This window comes from Haemaphysalis longicornis, unplaced genomic scaffold (assembly GCF_048455015.1).
Source record: "Haemaphysalis longicornis isolate Haplotype H1 unplaced genomic scaffold, Haemaphysalis longicornis Haplotype H1 scaffold_1, whole genome shotgun sequence".
NCBI lineage: Eukaryota > Metazoa > Arthropoda > Arachnida > Ixodida > Ixodidae > Haemaphysalis > Haemaphysalis longicornis.
The window spans coordinates 152,500,415-152,525,903 of record NW_027526203.1 but is presented as its reverse complement, the minus strand read 5'-3'; the positions used below and the strand labels follow the sequence as shown (position 1 = coordinate 152,525,903).

Below are 25,489 nucleotides of genomic sequence, written 5' to 3'. Positions count from 1 at the left end.
CGGTTGTTCAGCAGCAACGATGCTTTATGCACAGAGAAATTAAATACTTTAAATTAACATTTCAGGTCTCCCACTAAATCGCGTGTTTTCGTGACGTCGACAATGACGTATTAAGAGTTGCGCCTTAAAACTAAATAAGTCGATCCCGCTTATAATGAACACATCGGGAAACTGAAATAGATTCGTTATATCCGCTTTTCGCTATATCTGGACACAAAATCTATGTATAGAAAAATGGTAACGGGAAACGAAGATTTGTTCCATATAGCCACTAGCTCGTTAAAAACGTGTTCGCTATAAGTGGGCTGTACTGTATAGCCTGCTGACCAGGGCTGCTCCCATCTCACAGAGCCACTTTGATTATCTTGTTTATCGCCCACTTTCATAACTGGCGCTGCAGCACTGCCGAAGGCCCAGTGTTGGGTTATCGTGTTTATTACCCATTGTCATAGATGGTGCGGCAATACTGCTTAAGACTTCTACACCTTCGTTATTCTTATTACGCGCCATACTAATCGTTTTCTAAAACTTAAGCTTCGAATCGACGAAAATGGTCACTTAAGCGACCGTGACGTTTCTGTCAGTTGGTCAGTGTTGTGTCACACAAGCCCAGCGCGTCCGACGGCTGTGTTAGAGGTGTCAGCCGGCAAAGTACCACACTTACTGCGTCGGTGTTTTCCGTGTTCGTTCGTAACTTTAATTGTTCATCCCACATTTCTTACTGCTATAAAAAAAGCGTGCCTCACCTTTAAGCACAAATAGCTCGTTCGGCAAGCTTATAAGCTTGACTAATTGGCGTTTGCTTTTGCCATCCTCAGGCAGTCAATCGCACAGCAGGGCTTATGACTTCATAGGTTCTGTTACGGGAGATAAGCTAGTGGGTTGCATGGCCATTCGCTTTTTTCCTAATTATATAGCTTATTTGAGAGAAGTTTACGTTATAAGTGGTGTCAGTATGATTCTAACGAGGCAATCTTTCCAATGAACTAAACTTGTGTTTTGTCTGCATGGCCACTTTAATAACGCACCCTTGTTTGGTCCTTGCGTTCGTTTATAGACGCAGTCGGCCACTTAGGAGGCACGAATTTGCTTTTTTATTGTGTATTTTTTGCACTCAACAATTCAGAACGATCAGTGGTTACTACGTTTATTATCTTACGCGTATAACGAGTTGATTTCGACGATGTGACTTTCTCTACAGATTATTTTAAAATGTATGCCCAAAAAGTACCTCCACGTTCAACGCATGTAACTGCAACAATCAGTAAATTCATGACTTTTTCCTGAGTACTTTGTTTACGTGGTACTGAAAAGCGATGGCGGCTCCCACACCATTTCAGGAAGAACATCCGGTTGCGCTATTAAGACGGGGGAGCAGCTTCCGTTGTTGTCCTTAATGTGTAACAAAGTGTACAACGATTCTTAGAACCTTCTTGGTTATTATCTTGAGCTTTAGGGTCGATGTCAATGAATATGATGTTGTCTGCACGTTTTAACATCACCTACGCCACGAAGATCCGCCTAGTTCCTGTCAGCAGCCGAAGGTCGACAGGGGGATCAGACGTAAGGTATATGCCATTCATTCATTCATTCATTCATTCATTCATTCATTCATTCATTCATTCATTCACTCATTTATTTATTTATTTATTTATTTATTTATTTATTTATTTATTTATTTGTTTGTTTATTTATTTATTTATTTATTTATTTATAGCGCAGCCCGTAATCAGGGCTATGGCAGGAGTAGGGAGTGGCCAGTACAAAAACGTATGTTGCTATGTAAAGTACGTGAACGGTAAGTTATGCAATGCATAAAACCTAAAGGCATGGTGGGGCAAGGAACAGAACACATTAATTACGACGAAATGAAAAAGACGACAGAAAAAAGCCAAAAGGCATTTTTGGTTAACCAGAATACATTCAAGGGCAAAGAATGTATGTGATCAGGTAAATTGTTCGAGAGTTCAACCGTGCGTTGGAAAACTGAATTTCAACGTGTTAGTACGGTCGTAGGATGGTGTAATATCAACAGCATGATAGTAGCTTGTCAAAGGAGGCCTGGATGAAGTTAATTGACGTACATATCTTTTGACGGCTTGCAAAATGAATAGATGATACTGTGAAAGAGCTTCAGTGGTTCATTGCTCCGCCGCGATGAAAGCGGTGATAGGTTGAAAGACGGTAATGCTGGCGTAGGTGAACATATTCAGGGAAGTTTGCACTCACGCGCAAGGCTTGAATGGCGGAGCGGTTGTAGGTGAGAATTGCCGGACAGACAGTTAAGTTTCAGTATTATTGTTTATTTGCATAGCTGCGGTGCTAGTAATCGTTATCATCAGTATCGAAGAGTTAGTTCATTGTCTTCGCGCGAGTGGTGGATGCCCAGTCATCCTCAGCATTGCACACTTCCACCAGCCTTTTTTCATCGACTGGGCAGCAGTAGCGGGATCTGCCAGTCTTGATTGATTGTGGGGTTTAACGCGCCGACGCAACGCAGGTCATGAAGCGAGCCGTAGTGGAGTGCTCTGGATCAATTTTGACCACCTTGGGATCTTTAACGTGTGGCGACATCTCGTACACACGGGCGTTTTTGCTTCCTTTTCGCCTCCATCAGAGAAGCGGCCGTCGCGGCCAGTTATCGAACCCGCGTCCTCGTGCTCAGCAGCACAACGCCTTAGCCACTGAACCACCGCGCGGGTCAATCTGCCAGTCTACTCGAGAAGGATTGGCACACTCGTATAAATGTCCTCAGTTATCCGTAATGGCTTGTCGAGAAAGCGGCGGCCGCGGTGACCTCTTCTAAGCAGGGTGTCTTTCCATCTTTAGCATAACCGCGGGAGTTCATTTTTACAATCGCGATAGCGCTTGACTACAGCGTTGGGGTATTTTTTTTTTTTGTTAAAGCAACTGCGGGAGCCGAGGACTCGGCAGTCGCCGCCAGGCACGCGCTCACGAGTGCTCGGCATTTTCTCGCTTATCTGTTCAGTGATTTTACATGAAGGCGCGTGGTTGAAGAAATCGGTCTTTGGTTGGAAAAACAGTGCTTATCACCGGTTTTGTGCAAAAATTTTTTGACGACAAGAGAACGGCATTAGTGGTAACCGATTTAGTATAAATTGTCCCAAGCAATGTTCCGGACAGCACTGGAAATGCTATCCGGACCACGGTATTTTTTGCATCAAGATTTAACATCAGGTTGAAGATGCCTTCAGAGGTAATTATAACGCTACCAATGACGAGATCAGAGAGGCGATCTGAGAAGAAAGGGTCTACATTATTGTCCCCTGAAAAATTAGGCTTAGAATAGGCATTGAAGGAATTTGAGATGTCGGCTGCATCACATTATATTCCACCCTAAGTAGTGAATTAAGACGGTGGAGTGGGTTTGGGAAAAATGGAAGACCAAGTCTTTGTTGCGATAACTTTTACGCAAGCACGAAAACAAAAAAAAAAAAAGCTGAGCTTGCTTTTCGTGTTATGCAGAATCCTCATGACAAACTAATTTTAAACTTAAGAGCAGTAGGCCTTCCGCAAATGATAATCAGATGGATCATTAGCTACTTCAGCAAACGCGTACAGCGCGTGACAGTTGGTGCAGAACAATTGGTCTGTCTTGCAGTCTCTTCAGACGTGCCCCAAGGAAGTGTACTAGGAGCCTTTCTTTTTGTATTGTATATTAATGATACTGTGTATGTCGTGGTGCCTGGTATTGGTATCCGATTGTTCGCGGATAAATGCGTTTTGTTCAAGAGTATCTGCTGTTCCAACGATCAAGGTGGGCTTCAAACAAGCGCAAAGGGGCCATGCAGGCAGAACACAAGTTTGGCCCATTCGAAATATTGCCTCGTTAGAATCATACTGACACCACTTTTAACGCACACTTCGCTCAAATAAGCTATATAATTAACAAAAAAAGGAAATGTCCATGCGACCCACTAGCTCATTTCCCGCAACAGAACCTATGATGTCATATGCCGAGCTGTGTGAATGGCTGAGGCCGGCAAAAGCAAACGCAAATTAAGCCAGGCTTATAAGCTTGCTGAACGAGCTATTTGTGCTTAAATGTAAGGCATGTTTATTTTACAGCAGTAAGAATGGTGGGCTAAACAATTAAAGTTATGAACAAACACGTAAACACCGAATTCGTTAGTGCGGCACTTTGCCGACTGACACTGCCTCACACAGCCATCGGACGCGTCGGACTTGTCTGACACAACACTGACGAATTAATATAAGCGGCATTGTTACTGACGTGACCATGTTTTTTGAGTCATTGCTTACGTTTTACCAAACGATTAGTATGAATCCTAATAAAAATACGGCAGGTATAGAAGCGCGGCCAGACGCAAAGTGCGAACACTGGCACTCCAGCCGTATTGCAGCATCATCTAAGAAAGTGGGCGATAAAGAAGAGAACTGAACTGCCGTCTGTGAGGTGGTAGCAGCACTGGTCAGCAGGCTATCTGTAGTTTTAAAGCCCTGCTCTGGATACGTCACTGTCGACGTCACAAAAACACACTATTTAAAGGGGGAATGGACATTTGACTTAAATATTTAATTTCTAAGTCAAACCCATCTCCCCGAAGGAAACCATGAGTAGGATGCGGAGCGTCATGGGAGTTCCGTTTGCGTTTCCATTATGTTTCTTAGCCAAATTTGGTGGAAATGTAGTGAACCCCGTAATGCTCACATATCCTACTCATGGTTCCCTTCAGGGAGATGGATGTAATTTTCCTTATTGTATGCGTATATACGCGAGTGAGACGAGATTGAAGTGGTATCTAAAGGTCTTTATTTAGGTTTTCACGTCTTCTTACTTTGAGTATGACGGCCTTATGGTCGCTGATGTGGACAGTCAGTGGATCTCGTAGCAGCGGTTGTATGTAGTCGTCGCCGTTGCAGTTGGTAAATACGAGATCGATACACGTTCCGTGGATTGTAGTTGGGTGTAATTGCTGTTAGTGTTTGCTCTGATGCTCTCACTTAATTGCGTCAGCACACTCACTGACGGGGCTGTTGCTTTCATTCTACTTCATGGGAAGAAGAAGAAGAAGTCGGTTCGGCTTGCTGGCTGCTCTAGCTGCCCTGCAATTTCTTCACTTTTCGTGTCTTCCCGTCTTCAACACCTGTTCTCCTTCGGGCTGCCTCCTCCTCATCGCTCGGAGACGCCGCGGCGACGAAAACCCCGTGTAAAACGGCTTGCTGAGACCAGCGAGCGCACCCTGCTGCTCGGCAGGGTGCCGCCGTTGCCTGCTCTCTATGCTGCCGTGATGGACTCTCTAGGCCACATCATGGTCGCACCGTCCGGACCAAACGAGCCACCTTCAGTTGTGTCGTGCGACACACCTGCCTCGACATCAACCACAGAGAGCCCACCAGCCACTAAAAAGCGTGCGATCGACCGAACTCCAGGTGATGCTGACGCTCCTGATGCCAACGTGGAAGAAATGGATCAGACATACACTCTTGTATCGTACAAGAAAAACCGAACCACGGGAATCCCTGTAGTGTTTCAACCGACAGAAGCAGGATGCAGTCTCTGGAGAGCCAACCCCAACGTCGTCGCAGCGGAGGTTGTGGCCGCGGCACAAGAAAAAGTTCTAACTCATCGCTTGAACAAGGATGGCAGCCTAGTTGTCAGCGTGCCTTCTCTCTCTGCGGCCAATCGTCTCCTCCATGTGTCAACCCTTGCTGGGATTGCGGTTGAAGCTCGGGTTCCACAATCCTACATGGCTACCTACGGAAGGATTCAAGCGGTCCCTCTCGAATACACGGATGAGGAACTTGGGAGCTACCTACGTGACCAAGGCGTCCTATCTGCCCGCAGGCAAGTCTCCTACTCGCGCAACGAGGACAGTGTCGTTGCTGAAACCCGCCGGCGATCAGTCATTCTTGAATTCAAGGCGGGCACACCACTTCCTGCGCGAGTATTTCTTGGCTTCTATAGCTTTCCCGTTACAGAATACATTGGTGCAGCCACGCAGTGTTACAAATGCCAGAGGCATGGCCATATCGCGAAAAATTGCAGAGGGCCAATACGATGTAAAGTTTGCTCTGGGCCTCACTCATACAGAGACTGCACCTCACGCGCCCAACCACGATGCGCAAACTGCAATGGCCCACATCCAGCGTCGTTTGGAGCTTGCCCGAAGAAAAAGGCCGCAACTCTTGCTCGCAATGTGGAGCAAATTCAGGGCAAAGTTCCTAGTCGGCGCGAACCTTCGCATAACCCAGACCACGTCTTTACAACTGCGTTGCAATCGTCGCATGAATCACCTGCTCAGAGTAGCGCGCCCCCGAACAAGTCTTATGCGGGAGTCGTCCTAGAACAATCGTCGACCAAAAATTCAAAAGTCCCTTCTGATGCTGGTTCTAAGGACGCATCTTCCCCCTCGAAACGGCGCTCCCATAAGGACCATGATGAATCAGCAAATCAAACCGGCCAGACAGACATTGTGAATATGCTTGTTCCGATGCTCTTTGCGGCGATCAAGGCATTGCTACGTGCCAACTCCTCCTCTCAGCGCTTCCCTGAAGTCGAGGCTGTTCTAGCCTTAGAACCCCTCATAGCGTCTACTTTCAGGGTGCAACAGCGTGCCGGCCGATCGCAACAATGATGACTCAGCAATCATCACCATCTCCGAAAGTGTCTCTAAACGCCCACCTCAGAGGCTGTACCATCTTTCAGTGGAATGCCCGTGGCCTGCGTTCGAAACTTGCAGACTTTCGTGAACTCGTACATTTATATCAGTTCCCATTCATAGTGATATCTGAATCACGTGTTGGGGATCTCTTTCGTCTAAAAACCTACCACATCTATCATTCGGAACGTTTAAATGGCGTAAGCCGGCTGCTTATAGGTTTCCGCAACGACGTGTCGGCTGCAGCCGTGGCCGTGCCACCTCATCACACTGAAGAATACGTCTGCGCCAAGACTGTTATCGGAAAACAACCATTTACACTCATTGGTGCTTACCTGGAGCCAGGGACTGCCTTTGATGCTTCAAGACTCGAAAAAATCATCGTCAGCACGCCCGCGCCTCACATTATCTGCGGTGATTTTAACGCACACAACGAACTTTGGGGGAGTGCTTCTACGAATTCTCGCGGAGCAAGACTCGCCGAGCTGATGGTAAAATATTCTATTGAACCGCTCAATGACGGCAGTGTGACGTTCTTAAAAAACCCAAAGGTCACCAGCTGCATTGATATTTCGTTCGTTTCAAGCCATTTCATCCGAAAATTTGCTTGGTGCACAGACTTCGAAACAAGAGGGAGTGATCACTACCCCATCCTTATATCCTCTCCCAGTGCAGCTATGTTTCGACGTGAACTGAGGGTCAAATGCACAGATTGGGAAGGCTACAGGGCGTCTGCAGACCTCAGAATCACAGCAGCAACTCCGGACGAAGACCTTATACCAATTTTAACCAACTGCCTTCAGGAATCCTCCCGAACCATGAAGAAACATTTACATGTAAAGACCGACCAAGACTACGAAAAATTACGAGCCGTTCGCAGGCGAGCAGAACGAAAGGCACGACGCACTAAGGCATTAGAAGATGTACGAGAGGCTCGAAGAACACAGAGGAAGGTGAGGCGTCACTTGGAAAAGTTGAGAACGCAGCGGTGGCGTGATTTCTGCTCAAAATTAGACTTCCACGAACCTCTGTCACGCATCTGGCGCGTTGTTAAGGGAATGCGCAGCAATGTTCAGCAGCTATACCCATTCAGAGCGCTATCGTTGCACATTGGCATTTCCCCAAAAGAGGCGGCTGAAGAGTACTGTAGAATCCTGACCACAAAATCAGTACCTCCGACATGCCCTAGAAGTGGCTCCTCCGAAGTACCGCCAGCTGCTTGCCCCGCCATCGACCTCCCCTTTACCGTGCAAGAACTCAACGCAGCCATTTCCCGTGCCAACAAACGTTCTTCGCCTGGGAAAGACGAAATCACCTACGAGGCCATATCTCACCTGTCTCACCACTCTCGATTACGTCTCCTGGAATACTACAATTCACTCTGGCTCACTGGTACCGTACCTTCAGAACGCAAACTAGCAAAGCTCGTGGCCATCCTGAAGCCTGGAAAATCACCCACGAGGTATGATTCTTTCAGACCGATAGCTTTGCTAAGCTGTGTCGGTAAAATTATGGAAAAAATGATACACAGGAGAATGACCTGGTTCCTTGAAAGCAAAAGCCTTTATCCACCTGAGATGAACGGTTTTCGCGAGAATAGAGCTGCCATCGACAACGTAATTTCCCTGGTTTCGTCTCTAGAAGACGAATTACATAACGGATACATCCCCATTGCAGTATTCTTGGACATAAAATCGGCATTCGATTCCGTTTTCCATGATGCAATCCTAACATCTCTTGCTGCTCTTGGCTTCGGGGGAAAACTTTATGCGTGGATAACAAACTACCTACAGGGGCGAGAACTCTTCATGTGCACTCCAGAAGGCCCAACGTCCTACTACGCCATACAAAAAGGAGTGCCTCAAGGGGCCGTTTTGAGCCCTCTCCTGTTCAACCCGACACTCATCCACCTAAAGCGAGTCCTCCCGGGTGGCGTACATATCACACTCTATGCGGACGACATCTGCATTTGGAGTGCGGCGCGGTCACGTCGCACCACACAACAAAGACTGCAGAAAGCTCTTGCGAAAATATCAGCATACCTTTCGCCAATAGGACTGCATTTATCCTCTGAGAAAAGTGTTTCGATGGCTTTTACTCGCAAGAACATGAAGCAATATCCATTAGTCCTCGGAGGCCGTACCCTGCAATATGTACGTACTCAAAGATTCCTCGGAATCTTAATAGACCGCAGTATTTCGTGGGCTCCGGAGGTTAAAAGGCTCCGTACGAGAATATCTGCGATGTCAAAGATCGTCGGGTATCTTGCCGGTAGTCGATGGGGCAGTGACTGCCGCTCCATGATACTACTCTGTAAAGCCTATGTCGACGGCATACTGCGCTACAGTCTCCCTGTCCTCCAAAATCTGTCACCAACAAGCAGGAAACAGCTAGACGCGGCAAGAAACAATTGCCTCCGTATCTGCCTCGGACTTCCCAGAGGGTCGTCGTGCTTGGGTACTGTCGCTGAAGCTGGCTGTCTGCCCTTGGACGTGATTCGGCTCCAAGAAACCGTGCGGATACACCTGCGACATCGGATGCACGCCAAAACCCGTACAATAACCCGACTGATAGAAAATGGGAACTCAAGTTTCGGTCAAACATTGAAGTCGTTGCACCTTTCGATTCCCACCCAGGCACCAAATTCAATGCCGTCTCATTTCCCGCCCTGGACCCTATCGCCATTGCATATTAGATGCAACATCCCGGGAATCGACTCTAAAAAGAATATGAATCAAAGCGGCCTGTTACAGTTGACACTTTGCCACATTTGCCGACTATACTCAGGCACAAAACAAATTTTTACAGACGGGTCGTGTACGCCTGGCCGCAGTTCCTCCGGGATCTTCATCTCGTCCACTGGACAGACGTTCTCTCATCGTCTCGAGCGGGCAACGTCATCTATGTCAGCCGAGCTTCACGCCATCAAGGAAGCCATCCGGTACATTCTCCGCCAACCGCCGGGGCAATGGACCATCTTCACAGATTCCAAGGCAGCCCTCCAAAGTCTACTGCGCAACGACTGCTTCAGCATTCACGAACACGCCTCTCGTGAAATAACTTACTTGCACCACCAGGCCAAAGACACTGGGCACCAAGTGACATTTCAGTGGCTACCAGGCCACTGTGGTGTTCCAGGTAATGAAAAGGCAGATGAAGCAGCTCGCAGGGGCCTTCAAATGCATAATATGAGGAAGGTCTTCTTCACCAAACACGATGCCTCAGCTATGACGAAGGCACTTGTTTTAATGGAGCGGAACCGTCTCTGGTCTCTTCCAGAGCACCACTATCCGTTCTTGCAATACATAGACCCCGAGCTGAGGATTAAGCTGCCAGAGCGACTTCCGCGCCGACTAGAAACTTTGTATCACCGATTACGACTCAATGCAGCGCTTACAAAAACTTACCTGTTTCGACTTGGCGCCACCTCGAATCCTTACTGCGATAACTGCGGATCGCCAGAAACCGTGGAACACGTACTGTTAGAGTGCCCCGCTTACATGCTCGCAAGGTGCCGTTTGGAGCAGAAGATCGAACACCTACGCCCAGGACCAATCAGCTTACAAGTGCTCCTTGGCCCCTGGCACACTCCTTCAGCACAACGCAAAGCACCAAAGGCGTTGTTTGAATACCTGGACGAGATCGGCGTCACTGAACTGATTTAAACTACTGAGAACATGACGTTCGTCGAACTGTTCACACAAACTACATGATGCCCGTTTCTTTTTTTTTTACTTCTTCTCTTCTCTTTCTTCTGCCCTGTATCTATAGGGCCTTTTCTACCCTCCCCTACCCATTCCCCCGCCGAGTAGCATGTCGGTGGTACGATTCCGGCAAAACTCTCGGCTTTCTCCTGTAATAAAGAGCTTTCTCTCTCTCTCTCTCTACTTCATCTGAAGAACCATGGAGTCAAGCGCAAGCACAACTGGAGTTGTTGTTGTTGTTGTTGTTACTCTTCTATAGCACGTACCCACGTGGGTGATTGGCCAAGAAACGGTGGTGTGCGGACGCCGGACCACCGCCGACGCCGCGGGACATACCTCCGAGTATAAGACGTGGGGGATTGGCGGCATGGTGCGTAATAATGGAAAATCCGTCCTTCTTCACATAACTCGTAATAAACACCCATTCCCGTCACACACACGCGAGGCTCTTGTCCTTTGAAACAGGTCACTAACAAAAAATATTTCGGATTCAAAAATTACTGACAATCTATCATGGAATTCCCATATCGACAATATTTGCTCCTCTGCTCTGCGCAAACTCTGCTTCTTGAGGCACCAACTCTGTAAAACACCCCCAAACGTTAAACTAATTGGTTACTTCTCTCTCGTCCGCCCGGAACTTGAATATGCCTGCATCGTGTGGGATCCGTGTACCGATTCTAACATTTAAAAACATGAAAGGATTCGAAAAAATTTGTTAGATTTATTTTCTCTAAATCTTCCCCGTTAGACTTCCCCTCTGACCCATGGAAGCTAACAATATCCCGGACCTTCAGCTACGAAGGAAAACATTCTACCTGGATTTCCTCCCGCAGCTTGTTAATAACCAATTGACCATTGACGTCACACCGTATCTATCCCCTTTAATGACTCGACAAACGCGGAATCACCACTCTCAGTCCCCAACCCCGTATTTCGGTAGAACTGACACGTTTAAATTCTTTTTGTCATCTCCCATACCCATTACACCCTCACCTGTCACTTCTGCCCCTCTCTTAATACTACCTACCGCATGGTGTGGGCCCGTCAAAACACGCCATCGCTTACCCCCAATCCCAAACCTTCCCCAGAGCAGTGGGAGGGCCTTCTGACCAGCTCCCGTCACACTGACCAGATCTTTCTGGTCCCCCGTGCCAGGGCTGCAGCCAAGGCCCAAGAGTACCTGGACTAATGGGAACCCATCACACCGAGTAACGTCTCAACCACCACCGTTTCCTCTATTTAATGTTTATTCTCTCTCTCTCCTTTGCACAATAGCTGAATGAATTTGCCTCACATGGCCAATATACCCTTCGCGGTGATTTTTGTTCTTTGTTTTCTTTCGCTGTACTCATGTTCTCATTGCACTCCTTGCTTTGATTACTATGTAAACACCCACCCTGCATGGACCTTGAGTGGTCCGCGGTATGTAATAAATAAATAAATAAATAAATAAATAAATAAATAAATAAATAAATAAATAAATAAATAAATAAACGACTCGACTGCGGAGTGAATACAGACACCTTGGCGAAAGTTCGACGAGGTTTATATTGATTTGCACGTCACGTCAAGAAATTACGCCATCTTGGACGCAATTCCTAGCAACGCAGCGGGCGCGTAAAAAGGGAGGTGAGTGGCAGGGTGCAAACAGTGCAACTAATAGATGCGGCACGCCACGGCTGGCCACGAACGGACGCTCGGTTGCTGGTCGTACCGCGAAGTGCCAGGCGTAAGTTTCCGGCTGTGCGCTGTCCTAAATTTCTGTAAGGTTAACGGTGCTTGCGCTCTAGCCGGTTGCTTCCAGGAGGGTCGTATACCGGATGTGCTGAGCCCTGAGGCAAGTTTGCTATATTTAAACGTCCAACTGCTCACACGGGCGGGAAAGGGGAAAAAACTGTGGTTGATTTCTGTGTCATGTGAATCGATCAAACACGAAAGTGAAAGAGAATCGGCCAGAAAAATCCGCAGTAGAGCATAATTTGCGGGTCGGCAGCTGTTTTATGGGTGTGCTTGGTGAGTGACGTCCTCCTGGCGGGTCGCTTCGGCACAGGTATCCTGACGCAAATTTCCGGGACGGATATAACGTCTGTAAAATCTTGGTGTATCCCGGCCCCAAACACTTTCGTGTTAGAATATAAAACCCAAAACAAACAAATCCTAAATATAACGTACTATTTAGTACTAAAGGTTTCTTCCTCGCAAGAAGACGCTGTGTGCAGGGGTGCACCCTTTACAGGCTGCTCACGCCGTTGTACTGGAGTGACTTACGTGACCGATATTGAAATGTTCGTGAATTCCGAAATAAAACACTTTCATGTGAAAAAGGACCAGCACAGACCCTCTTGTCTGTTTTTTTTCTTTGTCCCGTCCGTGGCACGTTTAAAGATGGAAAACCAAAGAGCCCACCTATGTGATTTTTAAGTTCTCCGTAATTTGATAACACAACTCAGATACACGCAGTGGGGTGTAACTCTAGTCGGGGGTTCCAAAATACGTATGTATAAGGTGAAATAGAAGCTGGTCGATATCAAGATGCGGTTGGGCAGGGAAGGAACCCACTGGTTACTGTTTGACGGAAAGGAGCAGTAGACTATTGCCACGCCACGACGGTACCGTTATGTACTTCGTGTTCTCCTTCGATGTCGACTGTGCTCCCGCCGACAGAAATCGCGAAGGGGTGGTAGGGCAGTGGCGGACATATATAGCGCACGGACAATGTGTGATGCCGTTGTTAGAGTTGGAAAAACGTGGAGGAGGTGGTGTTTTGGCCTATACGCCCACGGTGGATACATGCTCGGAGGAAGCCGTACTACCTGTGTAAAATCCGTGATTATGAGGAGATTTACATTTCGCGTACACAGGGGAAAGTAAATATTTTTCGACTTGTAGCTCGTCTTTCCACATGCATGGTTATTCATAAAACTCATGTTTTTCTTTCAAACATGACGAATTGCTTTTATTTGGTGGACGCCAGTTCTGCCCTCTCCTGTGTACTTCTTATATGTCTGCTTCACGGCCGCTGTTACACGTATTTATGTTGTACCTTACTTTTTTGGGAAAAATGAGTTTTTAGGAGTTTTTAAATGTAATGGCCCACACTCCTAAGGGCTGAAATAGTGGCGCACCTATATTTCCGTAAATATTGTACGTAGCTACTGTATAACAGTTACATATATAACGCCTGAAACTGTTTAAGCAGCCCCCGTAAAAACGAGAATAATGAGCAATATCTTAAACTGTCTTTTTTTCAAATTTGTTAACCTCTGCTGAACAAAACTGCGTGTAATGAGTTTGCTGTGCACTTTGTCTGTTTTTACGTTTTTCTTATGCAGTGGTTTCCTGCTTTCGTACGGGCTCAATGGCGTGAAAAGTTCACAGGGTCGAGTAAAGACGACCATTATCATAGCACTGCGACGTTGGTACAGGTAAGGGCACTTCTCAGCAGTGCTTGTTTTTGTACGGCAATTTATATAGCCATGCTTTCAAATAACCATTAACCCCGACCCTGTAGATAAGGACCTTCCCCTGCTTGTGATTGCGCTGGGACATATTTTATTTGGCGTGTTTTTTTTTACCCGCAGCTATGGCTCAGAGGTACAGCCGTCACCTCGTATGCGGGAGGTACCGGGTTCGAATGCTGGTACCACCGGGCACCCACGGGTTTCCTTAATGGGTACAGGCGTCCCTGGTCGAGTGCGGACCCTTAAAAGGGGAATTCACGTCTAGAAAGCTGCCTTTACCATAGCGAGGGGCCCCTGACCCTTGTCCATCTGGCGGGGGCCATACAGTTTCTTAGTAAGTATACTACAGGGGATACTGCGCCTGTTAATCCATGTCGTCATGGTAGTTTATGGGAAGACCCCCTTTATTGGCTTGGGCTTGGCATGAAAATTGGATTCTTAAGCAGTTTTGGGAATTTGCTTCCTTCACTATGAATTAACACGTCTACGAGCTACGAGCAAGCCGAAATCCTTCCTGTTCTGTGGTAGCCGTGTTCGGTAAAACAGCAGGCACTGCGTGATCACACCTGACGTTGGTCATGCCGCAGTCGAAGGACATATGACTGAGCGGGTAATATGCCACCGCGAAATTTGTAGCCGACGAAAAAAATAAAGTACTTCGACCAACACAAGATGCAGCAGATACGGGCGCCTGAATCCGTCCTATCTTGTCATTGGCCACGACTGTTCAACGCCACGTTTTCTTTTTCTTATTAAACTGTAGCTGACGGTCGGTGCATTGGTTCACCATCAAGGTGACGTTTTTATAGGCACGCTCAAAAAACTTTCCAGGTCACGGATTCGATTCCCGGCCGCGGCTGCCGCTTTTCTGATGGAGGCGAAAAGCAAAAACGCCCGTGTGTACGAGATTTCTGCGCACGTTATTATTTATTTATTTATTCAATACTGCCAGCCGCCCTTTGGCAGCCAGAGCAGGAGTGGTACAGTGGAGAGTACGAACGCAGAGTTTACATGCGACCGGTAACACGGCCCGCGGTTCACAGGGAAGCAATAATGTCTACGAGCTAAAGATCCCCAGGTGGTCAAAATTAATCCGGAACCCTCCACTACGGCGCGCCTCATCGCCTGCGTTGCGTCGGCGCGTTAAACCCTACAATCAATCAATCAATCAATCAATCAATCAATCAATCAATCAATCAATCAATCAATCAATCAATCAATCAATCAATCAATCAATCAATCAATCAATCGATCGATCGATCGATCGATCGATCAATGAATGAATGAATGAATGAATGAATGAATGAATGAATCAATCAATCAATCAATCAATCAATCAATCAATCAATCAATCAATCAATCAATCAATCAATCAATCAATCAAACCAGTAAGGCACGTGGTGACATGTGGAGTAAACGGAAACCTTTAAAACCAATCCTACCACAGCGTATGGGTGGTTTTTCAGATTCCTCTCACCACCCCCCTCTCATGCTCGTCCTTTTCCTTTTCCATTCAATTTTTCGGCGTTCCAATGCTCGTACCATCAACTGTACCATTTTGTTACTTTGAACTTGAAACATTGCCACGAGGTCCCGGCTGGCGGAAGCGCTTTCTGTATTTTGGGGTAAAAACATTGTTTTCAAGGCGTATCTTTTACTGAAAATCAGTATACCTCTACCCTCCAAGGGTTCTTTCGGGCCCATTGTCGTCAACAGAAAACTACTGCGAACAAATAAAAGAAATCTCCGGCACCGCCAGGAACCGAACCTGGACCCGAATAGAGTAGCGGAGCAACAGCCGGTCGCCTTACCGACTAAGCTACGCCCACTTTCTTTCTCTACTGTTTTTCAAAACACACGTCAAGTCAAGGATAGATTAAAAACCGTCTGCCATGCTTCGGCGGACGAAAAAACTTAAAATAAAGATCAAAAGTACACAGTTCTTCCAAAACTGGCAGCCATTCGTGGTCAGGGTCATGTAGCTTTTGGATCTTGTACAGCATGGTTATACTTCGTGCAAAGTACTTGCTCACAGTGAGCGTTTCAGGATCAGCATGGCGTACGGCCATCCTCAACCTCCAAATGGCATGCAGGCCTAGGGCCATGATAAGATCGTACAGCACACTGCAATAACTTTGTACAGACAGAAACCGTATAGCATCTGGGGAAACGTACATGTACAAGGACTTGTAACGCGTACCACAGTTTGGGTAAACGAAAAAGATTGCAGACTGTGGCACAAGCAAAAACCGACAATGCGCGACCGCCCCCCTTTGTTGTCTTTTCACGCAACCTTGCTGTTTCCCCTTCCCAGTACTCGTCGTTTTGTTTGTACTGGTCCAAAGGTACCCCCAGACAGCGCACCGGTGTACGCGACCCCACCACGTTCTCAAACACACAAGGTGCCGCTTCCCACTCCCCATGAAAAAAACCCGTACATTTTGACCAGTTAACAGAACTATTCGTGACATGACAAAAATCCTTGGTTATTCTTATCGCTTTGCTAATACTTTCCTTGTCTTCACAGAAAACAGCTACGTCGTCAGCGTATGTAAGCAGTTTCACCTCACTCGAGTGAAAACGAAAGCCGCGCAACTCAGTGTCATGAATTATTTTTAAACAAAAGGGTTCCAAAAACACAAAAATAAAAGAGGGGACGCAGGGCATCCCTGCCTGACAGAAGACAAGATGGGTATGCTTTGTGTGATATTTTTGTTGACAATTAACTTTGTTGAGCATTCACTGTTCGCCATGCGTACTCCCTCCTTCACAACCTCACCCACATTTACATGTTCCAGAACGCAAAACAAGATATCGTGACATACTCGGTCAAAGGCTTTTTCATAATCGATTCGAAGCATGGCAACGCTTTTACAAAATAAATCAGAACATTGCAACACGCTACGCGCGACGTGAACATTATAGTTAGTATACTTCTGCCCCGTATACCGCACGTCTGGTGCAGGCCCACTACCTCTCTTATTACTCCCTGCACTAAGCTACGCCCACACGAGGACGCAAGGAGACAGACGGTGCACTCAGCGAGTACAGCGGCGGGTCTACAACCTGCGCTCATTCAGAGCCCCCGTGTGAAGTTCACGATATAGATCAACAAAGGATTGGCAGCAATAATGCAAGACTGCCTCCAGCAGGCCGCCAACGTAGTTCAGGCCTATGCAAAATGTTGCGGACTAACATGCTCCCTCCTCCCTCCTCCAACCCCCCGCTCCCACCAAATAAGAGCTCTTACTCGCGCAAAAGAGGCGACGCGACACAGCCATGGACATAAAGATATCACTCGACGGACATAGTATCCTTCCTTCTTCAGCTATTAGGATATTGCGCATGACCTATCAAGAAAATTGCAAAAACAACGAGCTAATCCAAGAACTAGAAGCAACCAAAGCGCAAATAATTAGCATGCTCCGAAGGATTGGGAATCAGAACCACGGCATCGAATAGCAAGACATGCTACGTTTGGTCGAAGTGATCATTGTTTCTCGAATCATCTATGTCGCCCCCTACACCATCTTTGAGGTGCGAGAAAAGCAGAAGATCAGGACAATTATCCGCAAAGCGTAAAAATAAGCCCTAGCTTTGCGCACAAGTATATCAACAACTCGACTGCAAGCACTTGGACTACATAACAGTCTCGAAGAACTGCCTGAAGCCCGCCTCACCACGCAAAGAACACGGCTAGCCATTACCCCCCTCCCCTGGACGCCGCGTACTCCAACGCCTAGGCTAAGCACTTCCACAAACCATCGAAACGACGTCGGACGTCCCACTGGACAATCGGTCAATGCTGCGAGTACACCCTTTTCCACGGAACATGAACCCTCAGCAACATGAAAGGAGAAAACGAGCCAGCGCCCAAGCCCTCAAAAAACTCTACGGAGAATCTGCCACCACGGTTTACACAGATGCAGCGGACTATGCAGCGAACACCAAAACTACAGTTATTGCAGCCCCCACTGCCCTCATTACGAGCATAAGTCTAAAGCAGTGCATAACCTCTAAGCGGAAGAGACAACGATCGCAATAGCCATTGCGCAGACTCAAGCCAGTACCATCATCACTTACTCCCAAGCAGCTTGTCATACATACATGGTAGTAAGAATTTCCAAAAAAGCAATGCAGGTTCTAGCCCAGACTCCCCCCAAAAGAAACATATCAATAATGTGGGCCCTTTCCCATTTGTTACTACGCTACAATCAAGCAGTACATGCGTTCGCACGAGGTTTCTAAAACCGGGCATCATTAGAGGATGACGCCGGGCAGAACACCCTCTCACTACTTTCAGCGACACAACGCAACACTACAAGCTATCCCGATGCACTTACCCGCCAGGAGCTGACTCGCTGTTCAAAGAACAAGTCACCTTCCGCCCTCTACAAACAAACACATTCCCACACCCCACGAGACTCCATGCCATTCACCCCACACCCAATACTCTCTGTGCAATTACTGCGGCCAACGTGTTATTCTATATCATATTGTATAGGAGTGCAAGAATAACAGACTTAAAACCAATTCCCAGTCCGTACGAGCAGTGGGAGAGTGAACTTGCGAGCTCTGACACGAATAGGCAGTTATGGCTCACCGAAAGGGCGAAGACGGCGTGTAGAACCAATGGAGAACAGGACTGATGACTTTGCCGACCTAGCAGCTTTTAGTCGAATAAGGTCGATTGAAGTTGTTCGCCCCCCTTCCACCTCCTCGTGTGAAGTGCAAACCTCATAATGTATGATATCGGCGTTTAGGTGGTTCAGCTTAGCAGCGAACTGAACAGCGTCTGGAGAGGGGGAGGGCCGATGAGGGCGCTCCTTGGCGGCGACGCATGAAACAAGAGTTAGGGGGAGGCAGTGACAGAGATGACGCCATAGCCGCGTGTGCCGCCCTCCTTCTCACACTTCCCCAGACGCTCCTCTCCGCTTTCTTTCTGCCGTCATTGCTGCGTTCGGAATGTTGCATGGGTAATAGTTGTAGGGGCCGTTTACAGCTTTGCAGTCAACCACCCTCCACTTCCTATCGCAAAAATCAGGGAGCGATGTATTGAAACCAATACCATTACGTATTGACGTTTTGCTTCAAATATGACTAATGTGTTCTTTTAACTGAACAATGTTGGCAAGTATGAAGTGTGTTCACAGATTTAGTGGTTCGGAAAAGTTGTCTGTATGTAAACGTGTCGTTCAAGTATTCTTTCAATTTTTGGCCGGAAGGCTGAATCAAGGGACACACAGACAGTCAGCAAACATACAGACAATGTAACGTTCGGGTTTAAGCAGTCCTGGAAGTACGATCGTCTTTATAACGGATATGTGAATCTTCCCTCTCCCGAGCGCTTACACCGCTGGTCACCCACATTCACAAGATTTCCTTTTCTTTTCTTGAGTGCTTGTGTTTATGTATTCTAAATAAAGAAATATGGTGAGTGCCCAGTGATGAATCACCTATCTCTAAAGCTATGGATCGCCGGTTGGGTGGCAGCCTCCCACGCCTTTCATTTTTTGTACTAAGCGGCCGGTCTTACTTTCCCACGTCGAAAATGTTTAATCTTGCTTGTACACAAATAAAAACAACGTTTTTTTGGTTAACTGTCCATTATGCATTTTCCGCGTCTCCCACAGCCCAATAATAGTTTTCTAAAACCGAAAACACATTCTGTGTCATGATTACAGGCTTCTGCTTCCTCTGGTGTTTGTGGCATGCGGCTTCTCTCTGCTGCCGCTGTTCGTGCGGGGTCCGACGACGGATGTGGTGTACCACAAGTTCTACTTGGACGTGAAAGGCTACTGGTGGACCTTCCTTCTAAATATCCGCAACTTCTACCGTCAAATCTCATACGTGCGTACACACTTTGCCGTGGATGGCTGTCGGAAGGGACATTCAGCTATGTGGTTTAGTTTAGCACCTCAGGCGTGATCACGTGCTGCTCTGTCGATGCTTGAGGCATACAGATGTATTCGTCATCCACTCAAGGTAATGCTGGTGACTAGAGATGAAAATTTGCATGTGCTGAGTCCGCTACTGACTGAACATTTGCCAGGTAAATAGCTGTGGAAATTAGAATATAGGGTACCACTCGGCAAACATAATAACGCACGGGTAAGTTCCAACACCGGCAGCACTTCAATCGTACTAGGGGAAGGTGAACTTCTAGGAGGCGCTCTCCTGGTGCATTTTGTTCAAGCATGGCTCTTCCAACGCACTTACATAAATTGGAGTGGGGTCTGTACGTGGCTTCGGTATTCCATCGACGGATAAAACATCGGTTTGCCGTACCGCCTCGTTATAAGGGTAGGGCCACACGAGTTGAGAGCTAACACAAAACCTGGTACTCCACCAGGAGCACTGCGCTAGAACAAACGTTGACACTGGTACAGTATCCTACGTATCTAAGTGACGTTTAATGCACGGTATGCACGGAAATGCTTTTTTCACCAGTGAATTCGTTATTCATATGGTGTGAAGGTTTCTAAAATGCACAGTGAACTGATGTGTCGGGGAAAATTGAATGTAAACCAATAAACGACCGATCAAACTCCTGTATGGCAAGCTTCGATAGCAACCACAGTTCGGCGGGCAGTCGTTTTGAATGGAAATTCAAGAGTAAAAGTTTGGCGATTCTGGAATCTGAGCTCTCCTGTGCAAATTTGTTGAAGCTGCAAGTGTGGCGCGAAAAACATGGACAGGAACAAGTTCTGAGAAGTGGTCGTGATACACCATAAAGTCCGGAATTCTGGAAGAACTTGTCTTCGTGGTGTGTTTTAAGGATGCGTAAAAGTCACACGGAACCATAAAGCTTCACTAATTGCCAGATTTTCCTCAATATTTGCGCAGGAACGAGCACTCCACTGACTGCCAGTCCCAAATATGCTGCTGCAGTTTCTGGCGTGTAGCATATGAATCGATAGTGCCCCCTGAATTAATAAATAACCAGAAATAACCAGTCTATAAATACTGGTTATTTTTAATTGTTAATTAATTAATTATTATATATTATAATTATTAAGGCGGATGGACCATGCACTAGGCACAAGGCAGACCGCCAAATAGTACCTACCATTAATATTTTTTTGTGAAACTATATGTGTACATTCGGCAATCATTTAAAGCATGCAACGAACACTTGTAAAGGAGCGACGGGGTGGAGAAAAAGTACAGCGAGAGTGGCACTATTGTGCCAATATATGTGTGTATTTCATTAGAGGATACAATTGCGGTTTGTTGCCGTATTGGACAAGGGACCGGAGCGCTTGAACGTGCGAACAGAAATAAATAGGCATTATTATACTGCAGAAAATGCAATAATATGCTGCACAAAACGGATTAAGATACTGCACAAAAAGCCACCCCTCCGAATAAATGTTCGTTTCTTGTTGTTGTTGTCTTAGCTAACAACATTTTTAACAATACATTATATTATTGCACTAGTTATAAACGCGGGTTCGCAACACTTCTTAAGGACAGCCACTAGCTACTGCAGATCGATCGCAGAGCAGAAGCTTGTGGAGTTTCTTGGAATGAGATTTCAGGTAGTGGTAGTACTCGAAAATTCCTAGGTGTGTTAAGAGGGAAGAGCACAAAAAGGTTTATTGGAGTCGTTTTTCTTTTTAAAAAAAGAGAAAAGTGAGTGCAGCATCACCCAATTTGAGAAAGCTTCGAACGACCGCTTCCGCTCGCGCCCGATGGACCAGGTATTCCTGATGGTCAAGCCGCGAACTTGTCATCAAAGCACCGACACTCCTCGAATCAATAGGGAAGTGCAGGGTATGGGCAGTAGGGGAATTCCCGTGCTAGGTAATAAGTAGATCCCGGCACGTCACAGACAGAGCAGTTGTAAGGTATCTTGAAGGATAAATGTGGTGGAGGACAGGAGTATAATAAAAGCTATTGATTTCAAGTCGGTCCCACATGCGCTCATCTGGAAAGGTGAGTGAGGAGGGGGGGAGGTGCATTCTAGTGTAGACTGGGGGTAATGTCTACGACGTCCCACTCTGGACCCGGGAACCCACCAAAGTCTGTAGGCGGGTACGCGCGTCCCTACAGGGGGGCGGCCCTTGATACAGTGGCGAAACATCTCACGAGCAAGGGACTTCGCCTCTCCGGCGCCAATACCGAGGCCATCGCGATCCATCTGCGCCCAGCCCAAGCCCCACGCACTGCTCCACTGCATCTCAATTGCAGACCCCTCCCCTGGAGAAGCAAAGTCTTCTACCTGAGCCTGACCATCGACAAAACTCTTTCAAGGAGGACATCAGCCGAGGCGCAACTGGACCAGATGACCTGCACCGTCAGGGGCATCAACTATTCATTGCTTGTAGGGTTTAACGCGTCCACGCAACACAGGCGATGAGGCCCGCCGTAGTAGAGGGCTCCGGATTAATTTTGAGGGGCATCAACTAGGTCCTGGCTCAGGGCAGATTCTCGTGCCAGTGGGCACTCCGGAACTACAAGGCCTACACTGTCTCTCGGGTCCTTCACACACTCCCACTGGTAAGCCTCAGGGATGCTCAGTAGAAAAGGGGGAGCTGGCTCATGTAAAGGCCATTCAGCGCTGCGTTGGCCTCCCAAGAGACTCTCCAGTGGCCAGTACCTTGACTGAAACCGGCAGCTGGCCCGTCCAGCTTCTTGCCAAGCAGACAGCGCTGCAGCATGTGGAGCGCATCCCCCGAGCAGCTGGGGCACCCCCCTACAGGTCAGGCTCCGCTCGAGAAAACAATCCCGGATAAGCAGAATGGGCGCTCTACTTGAGGGCTACGTTGAAGGCCCTCAGAAGGCCTGTCTGCTGCCCCCGTCAATGTGCACCCGCTGCTGTATCTTTGGAGGTCACTACTATGCTTCCAGTAGTTCAGGCAGGCCCCCGCCACTACTTGCAGCCGTACCCCGACGCAACTACCACGTTCCTAGGAGTTAAGTCCCAGGCGGGACTGCCAGATGTGGGAATGTGCCAGGAAAGCTTCTGCACTTATAGACGGGGAGCCACCGGGGTACTGCTGTTCTGCACAGGTGGTTCGGTCCTTACAACATTAGGCTGAGGAGCTGCTACCTGCACTGTTCCGGCCAGAGGAGCCCACCAGCAATGCCGACTGCCCTCCCCAACCATTTCCACAGTGGCAGAGCTGCCAGGCCTACACTTGGCCGGGGAAATTCTGCTAGATGACACACCACCAGCGGCAACCACCTCTTGTGACTCGCGGCCGGCGCTCCTCCGCCTTTGTTAGACATCTCTGCCACGGAGGCGAGGCGGTTACCTCGAGTTGCCCCTCGTGGCCAAGCTGTGCCACCTACTGGAAGGCTGAAGCCTCCACTTGCAGTGGCTTCTTGCCCACGTTAGCGGACCAGTAACAAGGCTGCAGATGAACTGACCGAAGTAGCCCACCACTCACCCATGGTCCTAGTCTGCACGTCCCTGGCGCACTCTGATGTGGCCAGGGATGTCATCAGGCGAGACGTGGCGACACGCCACCTCGCAGACGAGTAGTTACCGGTGAGGCGTTGCGGTTTCTTCTCATCCGTGCGATAGTACAAACAAAGCGGTCCCTGGTCCTTCGGCTTCGCACCGGCTACTTTATAAAATAGCACGCCTGCACTGGCAGTGTCGCAAGGCCTCACCCACCTTTACTCACTGCCCGGATCCTGAGACCTTGGAGCACATCCACTGCACCTGCCTACGTATGCTAATGCTCGCCAAAAACTTATTTTTGGGAACCGGCGGCTAGAGCAGCCATCGAGTACCTCAGATGACATAATGCATCCTCGGGCACTCATGCTGCACAGAGAGGCCTTCAACCTTCTCATTACATACCTTGAGGCGGCGGGCCTCACCACCCGCCCCTGAACTGTCAAAGGCCAAACTCACCCACCCAACCACGCCTTTTTTATTGAGTGTGTGCGTGTGTGTGTATGTATATAGTCTGTATATTGTCTGCGTATCGCCTATTATTCCATTGCTCCTTCTATTGTAATTTCTGCACTTCCTATCGCGGGCAGCAGTAGGCACATCGCCGGGCCTTCCTATAGCGGACAGCAGTGGCCGCAGCTCGTTGGAGACGCAGGCGCTCATTACTTCTCGTACGGCGGATCCTCGTCCGAAAACTTGGTTCAACAAGTCCTTCAATAATCCTCGTTCGGACACTTGGTTCAACAAGCCACCGAATGCTCCTATGGCAAAATCGTTGATTCCTCGAGCGACGCACGCAACTAGCCACTGTGAGCCCGCCCATCTTGGTACCAATATAAGCCCGAACGTTGGCGACATCCTCGCAGATCGCAGTCAGGTGTGGCGGCAGCTCTTCGCAAACACCGACGCTCATTCCTTTTGGTACGAAGGATCCTCGTCGGAAAGCTCGGTTCAGCAAGCCCTTCAACAATGCTCGTTCGGAAACTTGGCACAACAAGCCAGTGAATGCTCCTACCTTGGCTCTTATCTCTGGCCTGACTGATCATCGCTGTTTCTTGCAGCGACACACGCAACTAACCACTGTGGTCCCGCCCACACTGATGCCAATATAAGCCGGAACGCCGATGACAGCCTCGCACATCGCGGGCAGCAGTGGCGACAGCTCCTCGCAACCACCAACGCTGATTCCTTTTGGTACGCAAGTTAGTTCCAAACGTTAGTTTATGGTGCTAATTCAGCTCCTTGCTGTTGCTCCTGCTACCCTCCCTGATTGCTCCTCTGATAGTTGCACTTCGTGTGTTAGTGATGGTCCCCGCGGCAAGACAGCTGCCTTTCTGGTTGTGAGGATTTTGGGGAGGGTGAAGATGATAGGTATAACGTTAACGGACAAGAAGAGACCAAATTGGGTCAGGGAATAAACGTGTGTTAAGGACATATTAGCAGAAATTAAAAGGGCCCTGAAAGGCGTTTTGAGCAAACTAAATGAAGTAGCGCAATCGTTAGATTGGGTCATCAACGTCATATATGCCAAATATTACTCTTTTACGCGCAGCGGAAAGCTCACACTTTTGTTGCAAAGTCTGTGGCTTTTTTCTTACCCTTCCCTTCGTGTTTTTGGACGCCGCCATCTTCATATGTCTACATCATCGATTCCCAGATGTTCGTCATGAGCTAGACATCCTGCTATTAGGCGGCTTTTTCACGCACTTCCGCCAACGAGATGAGTCGTCTGCTCAGCGTCGGCTCGCCGGCTGATCTGCCAGCGGAGTGCCGGAGTGCTTGGACATTTTACGACAAACGAAACAAGTGTAAACAAACGCTTAACCGTTTGTATTGAATGCAACATGGCCATAACACGACATGGATATTCTCTTACCTGAGTACGTTCCATAAAGAAATCGTTGAAGCCCCGTGGCACTTTCGTGCAATCGCCGACAACGCCCTGAGCCCAATGCCCGGGTTTGACGCATACATTTTATTCATCTTCAAAACAATCCAGACATGCGTTTCGAACGAACACAACGTCACAACATGCGTTGCAAGTCTGAAACGCGATTGACAGACGATGGGTTGCCTCCTCCTGCCCGTCGTAAATTTGGCACTCACCTCGCGCGCGGTTTGCGGGGACGAACAGCGAGTCACTTAACTCTGGCGCACAAGCCGAGATGGCTTTTAGCCACGCACACTGAACATACACCATGCGAGGTAGAGTCGTACGTCGCTCGAGAAAGATAATCCAGACCATGGGAATCACCATCCACCCGCAGA

The 25,489-nt window shown here is 48.0% G+C and overlaps 1 protein-coding gene across 4 annotated transcripts in view; it reads left to right on the top strand.

Moving 5' to 3' along the window:
* LOC144137997 (nose resistant to fluoxetine protein 6-like) overlaps nucleotides 1-25,489 on the top strand; it is a 168,539-nt gene that overhangs the window by 74,606 nt on the left and 68,444 nt on the right. For all 4 annotated transcript variants that reach the window (XR_013315796.1, XR_013315798.1, XM_077670035.1 and 1 more), the window contains exons 8-9: nucleotides 13,684-13,776; nucleotides 19,497-19,662. Coding sequence is in view for 2 of the 4 variants with exons in the window: in XM_077670035.1 (XP_077526161.1) it covers nucleotides 13,684-13,776; nucleotides 19,497-19,662 (259 nt within the window). In the remaining 2 variants the exon portion in view is untranslated. The remainder of the gene's footprint in view (nucleotides 1-13,683; nucleotides 13,777-19,496; nucleotides 19,663-25,489) is intronic.